General features: G+C 45.2%; 1 protein-coding gene across 7 annotated transcripts in view; it reads right to left on the bottom strand.

The window, feature by feature from the left end:
* Nucleotides 1–203: 203 nt before the first annotated feature.
* Nucleotides 204–20,941, bottom strand: part of DMC1 (DNA meiotic recombinase 1) — a 130,348-nt gene continuing 109,610 nt past the window's right edge. For all 7 annotated transcript variants that reach the window (XM_056523866.1, XM_056523870.1, XM_056523871.1 and 4 more), the window contains 5 exons: nucleotides 12,467–12,540; nucleotides 11,736–11,850; nucleotides 11,415–11,475; nucleotides 6,115–6,231; nucleotides 204–443 (listed from right to left, as the gene is read on the bottom strand). In XM_056523866.1, the coding sequence (XP_056379841.1) occupies nucleotides 374–443; nucleotides 6,115–6,231; nucleotides 11,415–11,475; nucleotides 11,736–11,850; nucleotides 12,467–12,540 (437 nt within the window). In that variant the 3' untranslated portion in view covers nucleotides 204–373. The remainder of the gene's footprint in view (nucleotides 444–6,114; nucleotides 6,232–11,414; nucleotides 11,476–11,735; nucleotides 11,851–12,466; nucleotides 12,541–20,941) is intronic.

The raw sequence follows: 20,941 nt of genomic DNA, 5'->3' as shown, positions 1-20,941 counted from the left end.
ATACTAAGTAAACTGATACCAGATAGACTACATTAAAGACAATGGGATCCGTCTGTGTCTGTTGTGCAATCGTCCAGTTTTGTCTTCTGTGCCTGAACGAAGTCTATAACAGAGGCTCTGAATGAAGCCTCCTAAGCAGATGTGAACAAGGCCATGAGTGAAAGTGCATGGTTGGGTACACAAAATAATTTCGAAGTCATATATAAATATTACTTTAGAAGTATAAACATTTTTTATTTAATCAAACCAATGAACCAATTCCTAACAATATGTTAAAACATGTCTGCAGTAGTAATAAATAAAACAAATAAACTGCTACAGAACTTTGCAAAACTTTTTTTTGTTGTTTAATAAGATTTATATAGGTCAGGTATCACTCCTTTGCATCATTAATACCGCCTGCAGTTATTGAAAATGTGGCTTCATTTTCCGGCATCTCAGGGCTGAAAAAAATTTTTTATATTTAACATTGATATGTTCTAAATACTTCATAGTTAAGTTATACATTTAAAATGCAATGAAAATGTTTTGATACACTTTTGAATTATTTATTCCTTCAGTGAGTGTAATTCATCTTGGTTCTGAGGAAGCAAATCAGTCCCACACCATGTTTCAAAGTTCGGATGAGCTTTTGGAGTGCAGCATTGTGTGTCCCCAAAGGCTAAAAAAGTTTTTTTTTTTTGCAGTTTGTATTTTACGGCAACTCCGTCAGAGGGCGGGGCCAGATCGTCTCCGTACCAAATGCTGAGGGAGAATATGCCGCAGCATAACCAATCAGTGGGAGATTCTCCCCTAAGAAGGCGGATCAAAAAGAGCACATATGTAGGAAGTAATCCACATAGGCCTCTTGATATGTGGATTACTTCCTACATATGTGCAGCCAATCCTGCTCCAGCCCACCCTCTGACGGAGTTGCCGACGTATAAAGTGATCCTTACCCTGTCATGTGACATGGTTAGGTGACCGCTTTGGGCGTTCTCCGCCCTGCTGCGCTATGTCCTAGCTCCGGCATAGGAACTAGTGTTCTCGATACGACAGATGCACTAAGATTGCGTCACACACCGGCGTGGAGCGCATACAATAGGTATGATTGATTTCAGGTGATTATTATGGGCTGGAGCATGAACTCTGTTTTGCAAGGAGTGGAGGAATAAGCTGCCAATTTGTTATGAGTTGTGTGTGGATTGGCTGATGCTGGATATATATACCCACCTGAAAGGGGTTTAGACACGTCCCCTGATGAAGCACAACGCAAAACGTACGTTGGGGTTGGAGCTGGCAGGTGGCAATATGCATGGCAAGAAGTTTCATTATTGTTAGGCTGGTTTCCTCTTGTTTGCTCATTCAGTCCTTACTGCCCATTGTCCCTTTATAGCAGGCTTATCTGGTATGTTACACTGTTACGCTGTACCACCTTAGTGTGGACTAATTTCTGTGACTAAGCTGCTATTCTCACCTGGACTACTTTTGCCCTGTACTCCATGTATATGTGCCATTTATATCATCTCCACTTATCTGTACTTGTCATCTCTAGCGCCCTTATTTTAATGTTTCCTTATGCAGAGCTGTAGCTATTTTTTTTTGCTCCTGAGGCGAGAACAGAAAATTGTGACCCCCCCACCCCAGTTTGGCTTGGGGCACCCCTTGGAAAAGGAAAAAAGTTAGCGAATATTTTTTTATATGTTGGCTATATGAAGGACCCCTGTAGGTAGGTAGCTTGGCCCCGGTTTCACCCCTTTTACAGGTGTAGAGTATTACATGGGTGAATAGGTGTAGAGAAATGACAGAGGGGTGTACAGTGAGGTGAACAGGAGTGACAGAGGGGTGTATATGGGTGAAAGAGGGGTGTACATGGGTAACAGAGGGGTGTACTTGGGAGACAGAGGGGAAACAGGGTGCAAATGGGTGTCAGAGGGGTGTACAGGAGTGTCAGAGGGTTGTAGAGATGTGATAGAGGGGTGTACATGGGTAACAAGGATGTAAAGGTATGACAGGGGTGACAAAGGAGTGTAGAGAGGTGTACAGGGGTGACAGAGGGATGTACAGGGGTGACAAGGGGTGTAGAGGGGTGACAGAAGGGAGGGGGTTCAGTACCTCTGTCAGGGAGGGACCAGGGAGAATCCAGAGTCTAGAGCTCCTCCATATGAGGGGGAGGATACACAAGGATTGGAGCTGCAGCATCCCCCGTCCCGTCACTGCACACAGACTTCCCTCCCGCCCAGCCTGCACGCCTGTGACTCACAGGTACGCATGCCTGGGCAGGAAAATCTAAAAATTTGGGTGCCATATTTCCCACCAGAGTGTCCTGGCACCCCAGTTGGAAATCAATGCCTCAGTGTAATGTGTGCTGGACTCCCTGTGCAAGCAGGTGCAGCGGCCAGGGCCAATGAAGCCCTGGCCATTGCGCCCCCTTTCAAGAGCGCACCTAAGGCGATTGCATCACTTGCCTCATGGGAGCTACAGCCCTATTTTATGTTTCTGTAAATATAGAACAATAAGTCCAATAAAATTACTCTCTCATTTATTATTCACATTTTTAACTTTCAACAGGGGAGGATCCACCGATCCATCATGGTCCACAATTAATTTAATCCTTTCCCTTCTTCTCTTAGCCCTATATATGCAGATATTTAAAATGGTGATAAAAAATAAGTAAAATCGAAAAAATTAAGAGAGAAAGAGATGAATTTTCTTTTTGGATAGTTTGTCTAACCAATGATTGAGGTCTTCAGTAAAGCTTTTGCAGCCTTCCAGCTTTATGTGTCTAAATTAAACAAATGTTTGAGGTTTTCTAATAGTCACACTTCCAATCTTTCTTAAGAACTGTTTTTTCAGTAGTCAGGTTATGTGTGCCTTTAAAGGCAATCTGTCAGCAGTATTTTCTGCTAAGAGCTGCCGATACAAATGGATTGCTGATAAGGTATAAAAGCAAACTGTATGTTTCCTGGAGCTGATGGTGGTTGTCAAAAAATTCCCCTAAATTTCTCAGGCACATGACAAGGAGGTGGAGCCATGCTGCTCAAATGCCACAGTCAGGCACACTTTCTCACTCGTCTTCACCTCCCAGTTCCCCCTTCATTGACATACATGGCTGTAACCTCTTAAGGACCCATGACGTAAATGTACGTCCTGAGTCTGCTCCAGTTGAACGCCGCGTCTAAAGTGAAAGTAAATCGTAGCCGGTTAGCTCAGGGGGCTGTTCGGGATGTCCGCGGCTAAATCGCGGCATCCCGAACAGTGTAAGACAGCAGGAGGGTCCCTTACCTTGCCTCCTGGTATCCGATCGAAGAATAACTGCTCAGTGCCTGAGATTCAGGCATGAGCAGTCAAGTGGCAGAATCATTGATCAATGGTTTCCTATGAGAAACCATTGTTCAATGTAAAAGATCAGTGTGTGCAGTGTTATAGACCCCTATGGGAGCTATAACATCGCAAAGTGAATAAAGATCATTTAACCCCTTCCCTAATAAAAGTTTGAATCACCCCCCCTTTTCCCATAAAAAAAAAAAAAAAACAGTGTGAATAAAAATAAACATATGTGGTATCGCCGTGTGCGGAAATGTCCGAATTCTAAAAATATATAATTAATTAAACAGCATGGTCAATGGCGTACGAGCGAAAAAATTACAAAGTCCAAAATAGTGTATTTTTGGTCACTTTTTATATCATGAAAAAATGAATAAAAAACGATCAATAAGTCCTGTCAATACAAAAATGGTACTGCTCTCATACCGCCCCAAACGCGGAAAAATAAAAAAGTTATAGGGGTCAGAAGATGACAATTTTAAACGTATAAATTTTCCTGCATGTAGTTATGATTTTTTCCAGAAGTACGACAAAATCAAACCTATATAAGTAGGATATCATTTTAATCGTATGGACCTACAGAATAAAGAGAAGGTGTCATTTTTACTGAAAAATTTACTTTGTAGAAATGGAAGCCCCCAAAAGTTACAAAATGGCGGTTTTTTTTTCAATTTTGTCTCACAATGATTTTTTTTCCATTTCGCCGTATATTTTTGGGTTAAATGACTGACGTCATTACAAAGTAGAATTGGTGGCGTAAAAAATTAGCCATCATATGGATTTTTAGGTGCAAAATTGAAAGAGTTATGATTTTTTTAAAGGTAAGGAGGAAAAAAAGAAAATGCAAAAAATGGAAAAACTCCGGGTCCTTAAGGGGTTAAACATCAACCAAGGAGGGGCTGGGAGGTGAGGGCAAGCAAGATGGCATGACAGGTTCTGACACTTTAGCAGCTCGGGCCTGACTCTTTGGCTGAGAAATAAAAAGGCAGTTTTATAAAACTGGCAACCACCATTAGCTCCAGGAAATATACAGTTTGCATTTATACCTTAACAGCTATCAATGGTGTCTACAACTCTTAGCAGCAAATACAGCTGATATACCGTATATACTCGAGTATAAGCCGACCCGAATATAAGCCGAGGCCCCTAATTTTATCCCCAAAATCCCAGGAAAAGTTATTGACTCGAGTATAAGCCTAGGGTGGGAAATACATCATCCCCCCTGTCATCATCCAGACCCCCGTCATTAACACCCTCATCATCATCACCCTGTCATCATCCCCCATTCATCATCACCGCCTGTCATCATCCCCTTGTCATCATCCCACACCCCCCTTCATCATCCCCTTGTCATCATCCCACAACCCCCCTTCATCATCCCCTTGTCATCATCCCACAACCCCCCTTCATTATCCCCTTGTCATCATCCCACCCCCCCTTCATCATCCCCTTGTCATCATCCCACGCCCTGCCTTCATCATCCCCTTGTCATCATCCCACACCCCACATCATCCCCTTGTCATCATCCCACACCCCCCTTCATCATCCCCTTTTCATCAACCCACACCCCCCCTTCATCATCCCCACCCCCCTTCATCATCCCCTTGTCATCATCCAACACCCACCTTCATCATCCCCCTGTCATCATCCCACCCGCCACTTCATCATCCCCTTGTCATCATCCCACACCCCACCTTCATCATCCCCTTGTCATCATCACCACATGTCATCAGCCCCCCCCACCTTCATCATCACCGCTTGTCAATGTCTGATACAGTGGTCTTCAACCTGCGGACCTCCAGATGTTTCAAAACTACAACTCCCAGCAAGACCGGGCAGCCATAGGCTGTCCGGACTTGCTGGGAGTTGTAGTTTTGAAACCTCTGGAGGTCCACAGGTTGAAGACCACTGCGGCCTTCGACATCATCATCATCCAGCCCCCCCGTTAGGGTGCGCTGGTCCGGTGCTGCAGGACTGTCTGGTGGGGAGGTCGTCCAGTGGGATAGTCGTTCCTGGCTGTCATCTTCACCGGGGGGCCTCTTCTCCGCGCTTCGGGCCCGGAATAGAGGCGTTGCCTTGACGACGACGCAGAGGGACGTTGGTAATGAACGTCCCTCTGCGTCGTCGTCAAGGCAACGTGACTATTCCGGGGCCGGGCCCGAAGCGCGGAGAAGAGGCCCCCCGGTGAAGATGGCAGCCCGGAACCACTATCCCACCGGACGACCTCCCCACTGGACAGTCCTGCAGCACCGGACTAGCGCACCCTAACGTCCCGCCGAGCGGAGGTGAGTACAGAACTAAAGGGGGTGAGAGGGGGGGGGCTGGATGATGTCGAAGGCCGCCGTGGTCTTCAACCTGCGGACCTCCAGAGGTTTCAAAACTACAACTACTGGGAGTTGTAGTTTTGAAACATCTGGAGGTCCGCAGGTTGAAGACCACTGAGAGCGGAGAGTTCACTCGAGTATAAGCCGAGGGGGGTATTTTCAGCACGAAAAATCGTGATGAAAAACTCTGCTTATACTCGAGTATATACGGTATTCTCTTTAATTGGCAAATAAAAATATTCTAATCTATCTCTTTAACTACCTTTTGCCAGTTCTTAACACAGAAGTTTATTAACTTTTTCTGCTCTCTGGATGTTTACTCAAGTTGCTCAATAAAATACACAAACAGTGCAACTGTGTGTCTTTTGTCTAGTTAGAATCAGACAACATGCTATTAATAATCACATACATTTTTTTTGCAACTGAATACACTCCATATATAGAAGAAAACTACGGATGTAAATTTGACAGCCTCCGACTTCACCTGTCATAAATTTTTGCAATACGCAGCTCGCCTCTTCCTTTTCTTAAGCTGATTCTTGTTGTTGAAGCATGTGCTAGTATGTGGCCTCCAATAGGCTTTTTGGGATCTGCCTGAAAGCTAAAGCAAGGCAAAGGAGAACAAGCTTTTGAAGGCTAAGTATAAACAATAATGACTTTATATTGTTGTGTCTTATTTACTGTATTAAACATGTATCACTATTCTCTTCATGTTAGGATGCATTGACACCACGTTTTTGCTATCCGGCAGGAGAATTTAAAAACAGACTGCTTCCATATCCCCACCAGACCTGCGCCGCATCCCATTCATTTGAATAAACCAGATGAAGTCAGATAGTGACTCGGATCAGCTAATTTTTTAACTGTATCAGTTCATAACATACAGACCACGGTTTTCAGTCTGGCAACAAGTTTGGAATTAAAGTATTCCAGGAAAAAAAAACTTTTTTTTATATATATATCAACTGGCTCCAGAAAATTAAACAGATTTGTAAATTATATGAAAGAATGCACTCACCACACTGGTGTCAGGATCCGGACTGGTATGCAGCGAGGACACTGGAGGTGGATCCTCTGTGTCAGTGAGGTGATGGCGTGGGCCGTACCAGGGGAACGGAATCTAAGGGGTTACTGGTTTTCACCAGAGCCCGCCGCAAAGCGGGATGGACTTGCAGCGGCAGGTAACCCCCAGGTCGTTCCCCCCTATAGCGACTCAACCCCACTGACAGCTGAGACAGGCGCAGTACACAGGGACAAGGCAAGAGCAAGGTCGGACGTAGCAGAAGGTCAGGGCAGGCAGCAAGAGTCGTAGTCAGGGGCAACAGCAGAAGGTCTGGGTACACAGGCTTGGGAACACACTAAAACGCTTTCTCAGGGAACTAATGCAACAAGATCCGGCGAGGACAGGAAAGGGAAGTGGGTTTTTATAGGAATGGGAAGTGATAGACACTGATTGGGCCAGGCACCAATTAATGGTGCACTGGCCCTTTAAGTCTCAGAGAGCCTGCGCGCGCGCCCTAGAGAGCGGGGCTGCGCGCGCCGGGACGTGACAGCCGGGGAACGGGACAGGTGAGTGGACTGGGATGCGACCCGCGGGCAGGCGCGTCCCGCTACGCGGATCGCATCCCCGCCGGCAGTGACAGTGCAGCGCTCCTGGTCAGCGGGTCTGACCGGGGCGCTGCAGAGAAGAGAACGCCGCGAGCGCTCCGGGGAGGAGCAGGGACCCGGAGCGCTCGGCGTAACAACTGGTATGGTAGCTGGTCGTCGACTTGGATCTTTATTCAATCTGGGATTGCCAGGTACACAGCTATTCAAGCAATACAAACAGCAGGGATACGGGTGCTTGTGCAGGGGAGGTAATAGACAACAGACTGTTTCTTGTCTCACGGACGCTTCTTCCGGTCTGAATTCTTCACAGGTGAGTGATGCATTTATGCAATTACAAGTGACTAGGTGTGTGAAGGGTTGAAAACATTAAGTAATTCATTAGGATCCTGTGCACACATGACCTCTGCTACAAAAAAAGAGGAAAGATCGTTCTGTTCATTAAGCCCCAATGGGCCCAATGCCTCGAGGTGGCTAATCCATGCGGCTTAGTAATAAAAGGTCACAATCAATTCCTCTTTCTGTAGTTTCTAATTTCTCCATGCCTGCAAATTTTAACAATGCAGGATTTCCTGCATGTATTTCGTGCATATGACTTATAAACCTCATGGCTCCGGATCTTGTTTTGAGAGAATAAAACATGTTCTTTTATACATTTATACATATTTCTAATTGTATTCCCTATATAGAATATCCCACAAGGGCACACCAAACAATAAACTACATGTGTGCTTTTACACGTGATGAATTGTTGCACTCTAATTACATAACCGCCTAATGTGAATACCTTCTTAGCCAAATTCTGCTGACAAATATTGCAATTTCGACAAGGAAATATACCTTGAGGAGCTGTGCAAGCAAGTATTTTTCTTCCTATTATGATTTCTCATTTTATTTTTTATATAACTTGTTTTTCTGTGGGTGATGATAGGTTTTAATTTTGCTGTTTCTTGTAAATCTTTATCGCTCTCTATCATAAACCAGTTCTTATGTATAGCCGATTTTATTGCATTGTTCATGGGGGTGTTCTGGAAAGGAAATTAAGAAAAATTTGATATTGCATTACGAGAGTTCTCACCCAAAACATGTCCGAGATGCAATTCCGTACAGTCAATTCTTGAGAATAAAACGTATCAACAATAATCCCTACCTATATGAACAAGAAGCCCAGGAGTTAACTGAGCGATTATTGCAACAGGGATACCCCAAATCTATTATAGAAAAAGCATCAAACAGGGCCTGGCATAAAAATAGAGTAGAGTTAATTCATAAAAAATCACCCAAAAAACTTACAGAACAACGTTTTTTTTTTTTTTTTTTTCTAGAACACCCCCATGAACAATGCAATAAAATCGGCTATACACAAGAACTGTTTTATGATTTACAAGAAACAGCAAAATTAAAACCTTTCATCACCCACAGAAAAACCACTACAATAGAAAGTTATATAAAAAATAAAATGAGAAACCATAATAGGAAGAAAAATAGACAGTTAGAACAGACAGCTCCTCAAGGTAACTTTCCTTAGCCAAATTCTGCTGACAAATTGCAATTTTGACAAGAAGGTATTCACATTAGGCGGTTATATAATTAGAGTGCAACAATTCATCACATGCAAAAGCACATATGTAGTTTATTGTTTGGTGTGCCCTTGTGGGCTATTCTATATAGGGAAAACAATTAGAAATATGTATAAACGTATAAAAGAACATATTTATTCCCTCAAAACAAGATCCAGAGCCACGAGGTTTATTAATCATATGCACGAAATGCATGCAGGAAATCCAGCATTGTTAAAATTTGCAGGCATAGAAAAATTAGAAACTACAGAAAGAGGAATTGATCGTGACTATTTATTACTAAGAAGAGAAGCCGCATGGATTAGCCGCCTCGAGGCATTGGGCCCATTGGGGCTCAATGAACGGGGCTCAATAAGTGCATCACTCACCTGCGAAGAATTCAGATCGGAAGAAGTGTCCGTGAGACGAGAAGCAGTCTGTTGTCTTGTCTGTTACCCTCCCCTGCACAAGCACCCGTATCCTTGCTGTTTGTATTGCTTGAATAGCTGTGTACCTCGCAATCCCGGATTGAATAAAGATCCAAGTCGAAGACCAGCTACCATACCAGTGTGGTGAGTGCATTCTTTTATATTCTTTTGGACTATTCTATTATTGAAGCTGCTCGAATAAGAATAGCACCCCATATTTATCAAGCATTTTTGTGTTGCTCCACGACTGAGAGTAAGGCTAGCAGTGCCTAGTGACTACATTTCTTCTTCTTACCTACAGATTTGTAAATCAGCTGCTGAAGTTGAGTTGTTCTTTCCTTTCTGACAACAGTGCTCTCTGCTGACACCTCTGCTTGTCTCGGGAACTGTCCAGAGCAGGAGAAAATCCCCATAGCAAACCTCTAATGCTTCGGACAGTGCCAGAGACAAGCAGAGGTGTCAGCAGAGAGCACTGTTGTAAGAAAGAAAAGAACAACTAAATTTCAGCAGCTGATAACTACTAGAAGGATTAAGATTTTTTAATAGAAGTAATTTACAAATCTGTTTATCTTTACGGAACCAGTTAATAAAAAAAGTTTATTTTTTTTTTTTAACTGGAATTCCCCTTTAACGACGCAGGACGTATATTTACGTCCTACGCCGGCTCCCGCGATATGAAGCGGGATCGCGCCGCGATCCCGCATCATATCGCGTGGATCCCGGCGCTAATCAACGGCCAGGACCCGCGGCTAATACCACACATCGCCGATCGCGGCGATGTGCGGTATTAACCCTTTAGAAGCGGCGGTCAAAGCTGACCGCCGCTTCTAAAGTGAAACTGAAAGTATCCCGGCTGCTCAGTCGGGCTGTTCGGGACCGCCGCGGTGAAATCGCGGCGTCCCGAACAGCTGATCGGACATCGGGAGGGCTCTTACCTGCCTCCTCGACGAATGACTGCTCCGTGCCTGAGATCCAGGCAGGAGCAGTCAAGCGCCGATAATGCTGATCACAGGCGTGTTAATACACGCCTGTGATCAGGATGAGAGATCAGTGTGTGCAGTGTTATAGGTCCCTATGGGACCTATAACACTGCAAAAAAAAAAGTAAAAAAAAAAGTGTTAATAAAGGTCATTTAACCCCTTCCCTAATAAAAGTTTGAATCACCCCCCTTTTCCCATAAAAAAAATAAAACAGTGTAAAAAAAAATAAAAATAAACATATGTGGTATTGCCGCGTGCGTAAATGTCCGAACTATAAAAATATATCATTAATTAAGCCGTACGGTCAATGGCGTACGCGCAAAAAAATTCCAAAGTCCAAAAAAGCGTATTTTGGTAACTTTTTATAACATTAAAAAATGAATAAAAAGTGATCAAAAAGTCATATCAAAACAAAAATCATACCAATAAAAACTTCAGATCACGGCGCAAAAAATGAGTCCTCATACCGCCCCGTACGTGGAAAAATAAAAAAGTTATAGGGGTCAGAAGATGACATTTTTAAACGTAAAAATTTTCCTGCATGTAGTTATGATTTTTTTCAGAAGTGCGACAAAATCAAACCTATATAAGTAGGGTATCATTTTAACCGTATGGACCTACAGAATAATGATAAGGTGTAATTTTTACCGAAATATGCACTGCGTAGAAACGGAAGCCCCCAAAAGTTACAAAATGGCGTTTTTTTTTCGATTTTGTCGCACAATGATTTTTTTTTCCGTTTCGCCGTGCATTTTTGGGTAAAATGACTAATGTCACTGCAAAGTAGAATTGGCGACGCAAAAAATAAGCCATAATATGGATTTTTAGGTGGAAAATTGAAAGGGTTATGATTTTTAAAAGGTAAGGAGGAAAAAACAAAAGTGCAAAAACGGAAAAACCCTGAGTCCTTAAGGGGTTAATCTCAATGGGATTTGTGCTGCTCAGTGCACACTACCAAAGTTCTGTAAAAGAACTTCTGACATAGATCTGGATTCCACCTAAGGAGTTAACATGTCCATTCATTCATGGGACTTGCAATGATTGCAAGGGTTATTTTCAGCTGCAAATTCGGGAAGAAATTAAACCTGATTCCAGGCAGCGCAGATTCACTGACAGAATTCAGCAAAGTAATACTGTGTGTAGGTCCTCAAAATTCTAAGAGTTGGAATAAGATTTGTATTTTCTAGAAATTAAAATCAAATTTTAACTTACGTCATTGTTGCTCCTGGATCAGCAGTCATTTGATTTGTGATAAATACAGCAACATTGTACTCTAAAGAAATAAAAGGCTCAATCAGAAGAGCTGAGTTATAGTACTTTTGATTAACTTTTTCCTCACGTCCTCTGCAAAAACATGTGGATGGAGTATGTGTAGCAGTGCAAAGTATGTGTAGCAGTGCAAAGTCCTTTGCAGTAGAAAGGGAGCACTATCAGGACATATAATTTGGAATGGTACTAGTTGAAGTGATTAGTGTGGTCTAAAATAACAAGATCATCTACTGTCAGTAACTGTTTAACAAACTAAATTCTTACCTTCAGAAATTTTCTGAAGTCTAGACAACATCTGAGCTAGTTTTTGCTGTCTTTCAGCCAACTCTCCACGTCCACTGAAGTCCACTCGGAAGAGAGCCATAATAGAATCTATAATCTAATATATTCAGAAGATATACATTCATATATCTATATATTCATACATGCACAGTGGAAAATGCTATTACTGTTAAACATGATTGTTGGATACAGATATAAAGCACAAAGCAGTAGGACATGATTTAAAGAAAACCTGTCAACTATCACTCTCTTCAATTAAATAATGTCTACCTTTTGGCTAAGTTTCCACTTGGTTTTTTTTCTGGCAGTTTTTGGAAAACTGCCACTGCAGTTTTTGATCCAAAGTCAGAAATGGATCCATAAGGGAGGAGAAGTGTCAGTCCTTCCTTTATATGTCCTATTCCTTTTGAATACACTTCTGGCTATGGCTCAAAAACTGCAGTGGCAGTTTTCCAAAAACTGCCAGGAAAAAAAACAAGTGGAAACTTAGCCTTATAGTAGACTATTCTGAGACTAAAAAGCATACAGACTATAAATGTTAGTTAAATATTTGTCTGCACAAAAAAATTTACCAAAAAAAAAAGGTTTTTGTTTTAAATAAATAAAAAGAATTGAGTCTAAATAAACAGATATACACACAGAAAGACAGAAAGATAAATGTACAGGCAGACTGAGAGATCCAGCAAATAGTTAACGTTAAACTTAATGTTTACCAAAAGCTTAAAAACACCAGCTTCTTCATGAAATTTAGCTGCTACGTAATCCAAAAGCTCCATTTGATGTTCACCTGTGGGAAAAACAACAATGCAAGAAAACCTACTAAGGGTATGTTCACACAGGGCTCTATAAAAACCAAACTTTTACACGGTCTAACCACAACTCACTTTGATTGTTTCCATCCTGAAGTATCCTGTTTTGCTTACAGGATACAAATGCTTAGGTTATGTTGTATCTTTTCGTAACCTGATGTTCTTTGTTTAGAAAGATGGAAAGGATTCTTATGATTAATAATTAGATTACTACACTGTGACAACTAGCGCTCCGGCCGTACCCCCTGGCTGTGAGCGCATTGTTCCTCTCCCTTCCCCAGCTGGCGGGGCTGGAATTTACATCGCGGGGATGCTCGCATGCGAACCCCAACCTGTCACTCCCCTCAGTCCTCTGCTTCTTTCTTTAAGCTTCGGCGCGTGTGCCCCCACCTCCTAGGGCTCATGCATGCCGAAGCACTTAGATTTAAAGGGCCAGTGCACCCGTAATTATGGTTTGCACCTGACACACACTTATAAGTTTCTGCACCTCCCACATTCCTCTGCCAGATCTTTGTTTGCCCCAGTGCCTTAGTGAAAGCGTTACACTATGTTTCCTTGCCGTGTACCAGACCTAGTATTCCGTGACCTGACTGTGTACCTTGCTGCCTGCCTACTGACCTTCTGCTACATTCCTGTTTACGCTCCTGTGCCGCCTACCCTGACCTCCTGCTATCTAGACTACATCCTGTCTATTCCCTTCTGTACCTTGCATCACCTCAGCCACCTGTGTGGTCGAGTCGTGCCAGGGGTAGCAACCTGGGTGCCGCCTGCCCCTACAAGACCATCCCGCTTTGTGGCGGGCTCTGGTGAAAACCAGCGGCACCTTAGACTCCGCTCCCTGGCATGGCCCGCATCATCTGCCACACAGGTCCAGTGGATCTATGACCTCTCGTGTTCCAGACTACTGTGGTCCAGTGGATCTACTTCCTCCCGAGTGCTAGTCGACTGCGGTGAGTCTAACAGTAAGATCCGGCCATTGATCCCGCTGAGGTACCTCTGCCAGAGGTTTCAGACCTTCCCTCAATTGTGGTCCGTCAGTCGCAGCAGTTAGCCCGTCAGGCGCAGCAACTAAGTCAACTGTCCGCCATGATGCAACAACTACTGACTATGCAGCAGCAGCAACCACAACCTGTTCCAGCCTCTCCACCCATTTCTGCAGCCCCTTCTGGATAAAATCTTCGTCTTCCCCTTCCCACGAAGTATGATGGTGATCCTAAGTTGTGTAGAGGCTTTGTGACTCAATGCTCCATGCACCTGGAGTTTATGGTGTATCAGTTCCCAATGGAACGAGCGAAGGTGGCGTTTGTGGTCAGCTTCTTGTCCGGAAAGGCCCTAGCCTTAGCTACCCCTTTCTGGGATCGCAGTGACCCAATTTCCTCTAACCTTACGGCCTTCCTAGCTGAATTCCGCAGCGTTTTTTAAGAACCCGCACGGGCCTCCTCTCCCGAGACGGCTCTTCTGAACCTAAGCCAAGGGACTTCCTCCATAGGAGACTATGCTGTTCAGTTTCGCACCCTTGCTTCAGAATTGGCATGGAAAAACTAAGCCTTTTGTGCTACATTTAACAAAGGACTGTCCAGCAGATCCTCCGACTAACCTGTGTGAACTAATTCATTTAGCCACACGTATTTATGTGCATTTTGCCGAGAGGCAGGAAGAACTTCGCATGCAAAGAAAACTTGCCCGAACAAGGCATTTTCCTCGCTTGGCACCCGTGTTCCAACGTCCACCTCTACAGTCTTCTTTGCCTCTTGTCGAAGAGGCTATGTAAGTGGATCGTACTTGCTTAACGCAGCTGTATAGATCCCGACAACGCAATGAGAATTTGTGCCTATACTGTGCCAGTCCAGAGCACTTTCCCAAAGACGTCCGGGAAACGCTCGCACCTAGGGCACGTGGGAGAGGCGTCCCTAGGTGTGAATACTACATCTCCTCGCTTGAAGATATCTGTTCAAATCCACGCATCTGCCAAGACTTCATTCATCGCTTCTGCATTCTTGGACTCCAGTTCCGCTGGCAACTTCATTGATGCCTCTCTGCTACATGAATACCATCTTCCTGTAAGTCGCCTAGCCAAGCCTTTGTTCATTTCTTCAGTCAATGGACAAAATCTGGACTGTAAGGGGTTATTCTGCACAGAGCCTCTCGTCATGCAAGTGGCAGTCTTGCATAAGGAAAAAATTGCTTAATATGCAAAAAAGTTGGAAACACAAAGGGGAAGCGCAACAATGTGCCGTAAATGTATTCAGATAAAAAGAAAAAAGAAGAGGTGAAAGAAACATGCTCACCTTCTGGTGTTGTGCAGTGAGCACAACACCATATCACGCTTGTATCCCATTTCAAAGGGAATAGTAAGATCAGGGGGTGCAGCTCACACCGTGGCGTCCTGGGATTCCTGGACGTCTGGAGGATGCAAGTGATGAAGATCCCCGGGGCTCCGGTTTACGTGGTAAAAAAGGTGTGTTAGAGCGCTCACTTCTGTGGATTAGCTTGACTGGGATCGTAGCAGTATAGAGGTAGCCGGACACGGTTAAGTTTAAGAAATAATAACCGGATTTTATTAGGGTAGACATATATTCATAGTCATGGGTTGTGGGGACCAAGCTCTGTAGCCTCATTTAGCCAATGGATCTACAGACTAGAATCGCTCCAACCCCATGGGCTAAATGAGGCTACAGAGCTTATTCACTGAATGGGTCATCCTGTCCTCTTACCAACTCACTAGCCCAGTAATCAATCAAAGAAAACTTCATGGGAGGATGTGTACAACTGCACATATATATGTGTATATGTGTGGGCATATGAATGCGAATACAGAAAATACACACCATGTGTTTACAGACTTAGAATATATATCTCTGTGTGGTCACACAGAAAATCTGCAGGACTTGCAGAAAATAGAGTTCCGTCATTTTTGCAGTCCATATGTCTGTCATTGGCCCCCACAACCCATGACTATGAATATATGTCTAAATAGCTCACAGAATTTTCTTTAAACCATAGGACTTATACGGGACGCTACGATGACAATTAGCATCGTATTGCACATGATTGCAACATTGTGTGAATATTGTAAATACCTCAACACAATGTTTAATCTAGACCAAAAAAATATGGCTGAATATTATGACATCCCAGAAATATGACTATAGTTCCTGTACCAATTCCCTAACAACAGCATCTATCACTGAAAAAGTGAAACATGGATGGCATATGATAACACTATATCACCCCATGTACAACTAAATCTCAGCTATGGTTCCTGTTTGTTCCTGTTGTCTCCTGTAACCGGATCATTGGCATCACAACATACCCCAACACTATTGCATAAAATATGCTCTACTGTAATGCCGATGTCTGTATATATCAATTTCATCCAAACAGAGGAGATGTGCTTCCACTATCAACTTCATTGTAATTTAGGACGTTTTTCTCCCGGACACCCAGAAGAGGGGTCTCCCATACATGAGAGGACCACGATCCTGCTGTACCTCTATCTTTGAAATGCCGCCGTAACACGGAGAGCAGCGCTTGGAATTTTTTTAACTGCTCCGCTCCCCGAACGGAAGGCCAGGCTAATAGTAGTAACACCTCATTTGATCTGCAACCTAAATACTATTCGTGTTAAATGTAATTTGTTTTAAATTTATGTTTGCTTTGAATTTGAGATACCCTCAGCACCGAGCAAACTGTATTGCACAGATGCATATATTTATTTTATTCTGTACTCGGTAATTGCTGTTAAATTTTGCGGGCTTTTTTTGCATAAATCAGTGGCCTCCCACATCTGCCACATCATTGGATCTGACGAAACGCGTTATCTGTGATCTACCCTAATAAAATCCGGTTATTATCTCTTAAACTTAACCGTGTCCGGCTACCTCTATACTGCTACGATCCCAGTCAAGCTAATCTACAGGAGTGAGCGCTCTAACACACCTTTTTTACCACGTGAACCGGAGCCCCGGGGATCTTCATCACTTGCATAAGGAAAAAATTGAATTCTATGTGCTTTCTTGTCACGATTCGGCTGGCTGGAGGTGGATCCTCTGTACCAGAGAGGGATTGGCGTGGACCGTGTCGGTGGACTGGTTCTAAGTTGCGACTGGTATTCACCAGAGCCCGCCGCAAAGCGGGATGGTCTTGCAGCGGCGGTAGCAACCAGGTCGTATCCACCGGCAACGGCTCAACCTCTCTGACTGCTGAGATAAGCGAGGTACAAGGGAGTAGACAAGAGCAAGGTCGGACGTAGCAGAAGGTCAGGGCAGGCAGCAAGGATCGTAGTCAGGGGCAACGGCAGGAGGTCTGGAACACAGGCTAGGAACACACAAGGAAACGCTTTCACTGACACAATGGCAACAAAATCCGGCAAGGGAGTGCAGGGGAAGTAAGGTATAAGTAGGGAGTGCACAGGTGATGATACTGATTAGGCCTGCTGCGCCAATCAGTGGCGCAGTGGCCCTTTAAATCACAGAGATCCGGCGCGCGCGCGCCCTAAGGAGCGGGGCGGCGCGCTGGGACAACACAGACGGGGAATGGGTCAGGTACGGGAGCCGGGATGCGCATCGCGAGCGGGCGCGTCCCGCGTCGCGAATCCCATCCCGGCTGGGAGTAATATCGCAGCGCACCCGGTCAGCAGGTCTGACCGGGGCGCTGCGAATGAGAGGACGCTGCGAGCGCTCCGGGGAGGAGCGGGGACCCGGAGCGCTTGCGTAACAGTACCCCCCCCTTGGGTCTCCCCCTCTTCTTGGAGCCTGAGAACCTGAGGATAAGACTTTTGTCTAGAATGTTGTCCTCAGGTTCCCAAGATCTCTCCTCTAGGTCACAATTCTCCCAGTCAACCAAGAAGAATTTTTTACCTCTTACTGTCTTGGATGCTAGAATCTCCTTCACCAAGAAGACGTCAGACGAACCGGAAACAGGAGTGGGAGAAACAACTTTGGGAGAGAAGCAGTTAAGGATGAGTGGTTTAAGGAGAGAGACATGGAAGGCATTGGGAATACGGAGAGAAGGAGGAAGAAGGAGTTTGTAAGAGACAGGGTTGATCTGGCACAAGATTTTGAAAGGACCAAGATAGCGTGGTCCCAGTTTATAACTGGGGACACGAAAGCGGACATACTTAGCGGAGAGCCATACCTTGTCTCCGGGAGCAAAAATGGGGGGAGTTCTTCTTTTTTTATCAGCAAATTTTTTCATCCGGGATGAAGCCTGTAAAAGAGAATTTTGGGTTTCTTTCCATATGGTGGAAAGATCTCGAGTCACTTCATCAACAGCGGGCAAACCAGAGGGCATGGGAGTGGGGAGGGGAGGAAGAGGGTGACGGCCGTACACCAAGAAGAATGGGGATTAAGCAGAAGATTCGGAGACTCTGAAGTTGTATGAGAATTCGGCCCATGGTAGAAGATCTGCCCAGTCATCCTGGCGGGAGGAAACAAAATGTTGTAAATAGTCACCCAGGACCTGATTAATTCTTTCTACTTGCCCATTGGATTGGGGATGATAAGAAGAAGAGAAGTTTAATTTGATCTTGAGCTGCTTACAGAGGGCCCTCCAGAATTTAGACACAAATTGAACGCCTCTATCCGAGACGATATGCGTGGGCAACCCGTGAAGGCGAAAAATGTGTATAAAAAATTGCTTTGCCAACTGAGGCGCTGAAGGAAGGCCTGGAAGAGGGATAAAATGTGCCATCTTGGAAAATCGATCAACGACCACCCAAACAACTGTGTTGCCACGGGATAAGGGCAAGTCAGTAATAAAGTCCATACCAATCTGTGACCAAGGTTGTTCAGGAACAGGCAGAGGATGAAGGAGACCAGCAGGCTTCTGGCGAGGAGTCTTATCCCAGGCACAGACAGTACAAGCCCGCACGAAATTAACAACATCAGTCTCCAGAGTAGGCCACCAATAAAATCGAGAGATGAGTTGAAAGGATTTTTTGATGCCCACATGGCCTGCGAGGTGGGAGGAGTGTCCCCACTTGAGAATCCCGAGGCGCTGGCGTGGAGAAACGAAGGTCTTCCCTGGAGGAGTTTGTCTGATGGAAGCTGGAGAAGTGGAGATCAGACAGTCCGGAGGAATGATGTGTTGCGGAGATGCTTCCACTTCAGAGGCATCTGAAGAACGAGAGAGGGCATCGGCCCTAATGTTCTTGTCAGCAGGGCGAAAATGGATTTCAAAGTTAAAACGGGCAAAGAACAACGACCACCTAGCCTGGCGAGGGTTCAGTCGTTGGGCAGACTGGAGATAAGAGAGATTCTTGTGATCAGTGTATATATTAACTGGATATTTGGATCCCTCCAGCAGGTGCCTCCATTCCTCAAGTGCCAATTTTATGGCCAGTAATTCTCGATCACCAATGGAGTAGTTTTTCTCCGCCGGAGAGAAGGTCCTAGAAAAAAACCCACAAGTAACAGCATGCCCGGAAGAATTTTTTTGTAGAAGAACTGCTCCAGCTCCCACTGAGGAGGCGTCTACCTCCAATAAGAAGGGTTTAGATGGGTCAGGTCTGGAGAGTACGGGAGCAGAAGAAAAGGCAGACTTGAGATGTTTAAATGCGTCTTCTGCTTGAGGAGACCAGGACTTAGGATTGGCATTTTTCTTGGTTAGAGCCACGATAGTGTCACGATGCCGGCTGGCAGGTAGTGGACCCTCTGTGCCAGAGAGGGATTGGCGTGGACCGTGCTAGTGGACCGGTTCTAAGCCACTACTGGTTTTCACCAGAGCCCGCCGCAAAGCGGGATGGTCTTGCTGCGGCGGTAGTGACCAGGTCGTATCCACTAGCAACGGCTCACCTCTCTGGCTGCTGAAGATAGGCGCGGTACAAGGGAGTAGGCAGAAGCAAGGTCGGACGTAGCAGAAGGTCGGGGCAGGCAGCAAGGATCGTAGTCAGGGGCAACGGCAGAAGGTCTGGAAACACTGGCAAGGGACACACAAGGAACGCTTTCACTGGCACTAAGGCAACAAGATCCGGCAAGGGAGTGCAAGGGAAGTGAGGTAATATAGGGAGTGCACAGGTGATAACTCTAATTGGAACCACTGCGCCAATCAGCGGCGCAGTGGCCCTTTAAATCGCAGAGACCCGGCGCGCGCGCGCCCTAGGGAGCGGGGCCGCGCGCGCCGGGACAGAACAGACGGGGAGCGAGTCAGGTAGGAGAGCCGGGGTGCGCATCGCGAGCGGGCGCTACCCGCATCGCGAATCGCATCCCGGCTAGCAGCAGGATCGCAGCACCCCGGGTCAGAGGACGTGACCGGGGCGCTGCAGCGGAGGAGGTGAAGCGAGCGCTCCGGGGAGGAGCGGGAACCCGGAGCGCTCGGCGTAACAGATAGGAGCCACAATAGTGGAAAAGTGTGGAATAAATTGTCTGTAATAATTGGCGAACCCCAAAAAACTTTGGATAGCACGGAGTCCGGAGGGGCGTGGCCAATCTAATACGGCAGATAGTTTATCTGGGTCCATTTGTAGTCCCTGGCCAGAGACTAAGTATCCTAGGAAAGGAAGAGACTGACATTCAAAGAGACATTTTTCCATTTTGGCATAAAGTTGATTGTCCCGAAGTCTCTGAAGAACCATGCGGACATGCTGGCGGTGTTCTTCTAAGTTGGCAGAAAAAATCAGAATATCGTCCAGGTAAACTACAACACAGGTATATAGAAGATCACGAAAAATTTCATTTACAAAGTCTTGGAAGACGGCAGGGGCGTTGCAAAGGCCAAAGGGCATGACCAGATACTCAAAGTGTCCATCTCTGGTGTTAAATGCAGTCTTCCATTCGTCCCCCTCCCGGATGCTGATGAGATTATAAGCACCTCTTAAGTCCAGCTTGGTAAAGATGTGGGCGCCTCGTAGGCGGTCAAAGAGTTCCGAAATAAGAGGTAGGGGGTAGCGTTTTTTTACCGTGATTTTATTAAGTCCGCGGTAATTAATGCAAGGGCGTAGGGAGCCATCTTTTTTGGAGACAAAAAAAAATCCAGCTCCGGCAGGAGAGGAGGACTTGCGGATAAACCCCTTTTTTAAGTTCTCCTGGATGTATTCCGACATGGCTTGGGTTTCCGGAGCAGACAGAGGATAGATTCTGCCCCGAGGTGGAGTAGTACCCGGGAGGAGGTCAATAGGACAGTCATAAGGCCTGTGAGGAGGCAAAGTCTCTGCTTGTTTTTTGCAAAAAAACATCAGCATAGGCCTTAGGAAGACCAGATACCGAGGGAACAACAGGGTCTCGACTGTGAGTACTGGGAGCCGGTTTAAGACAGTCCTTGTGGCAAGAAGTACCTCAGTTCTTGATTTCCCCTGTGGTCCAATCAAGGGTTGGGGAATGGCGTTGAAGCCACGGTAATCCAAGAAGAATTTCTGAAGTGCAGTTAGAGAGGACCAAAAAT

This window comes from Hyla sarda, chromosome 6, assembly GCF_029499605.1.
Source record: "Hyla sarda isolate aHylSar1 chromosome 6, aHylSar1.hap1, whole genome shotgun sequence".
Lineage (NCBI taxonomy): Eukaryota > Metazoa > Chordata > Amphibia > Anura > Hylidae > Hyla > Hyla sarda.
The sequence above is the reverse complement of the archived record's forward strand: the minus strand, read 5'-3'. Positions and strand labels throughout refer to the sequence as shown.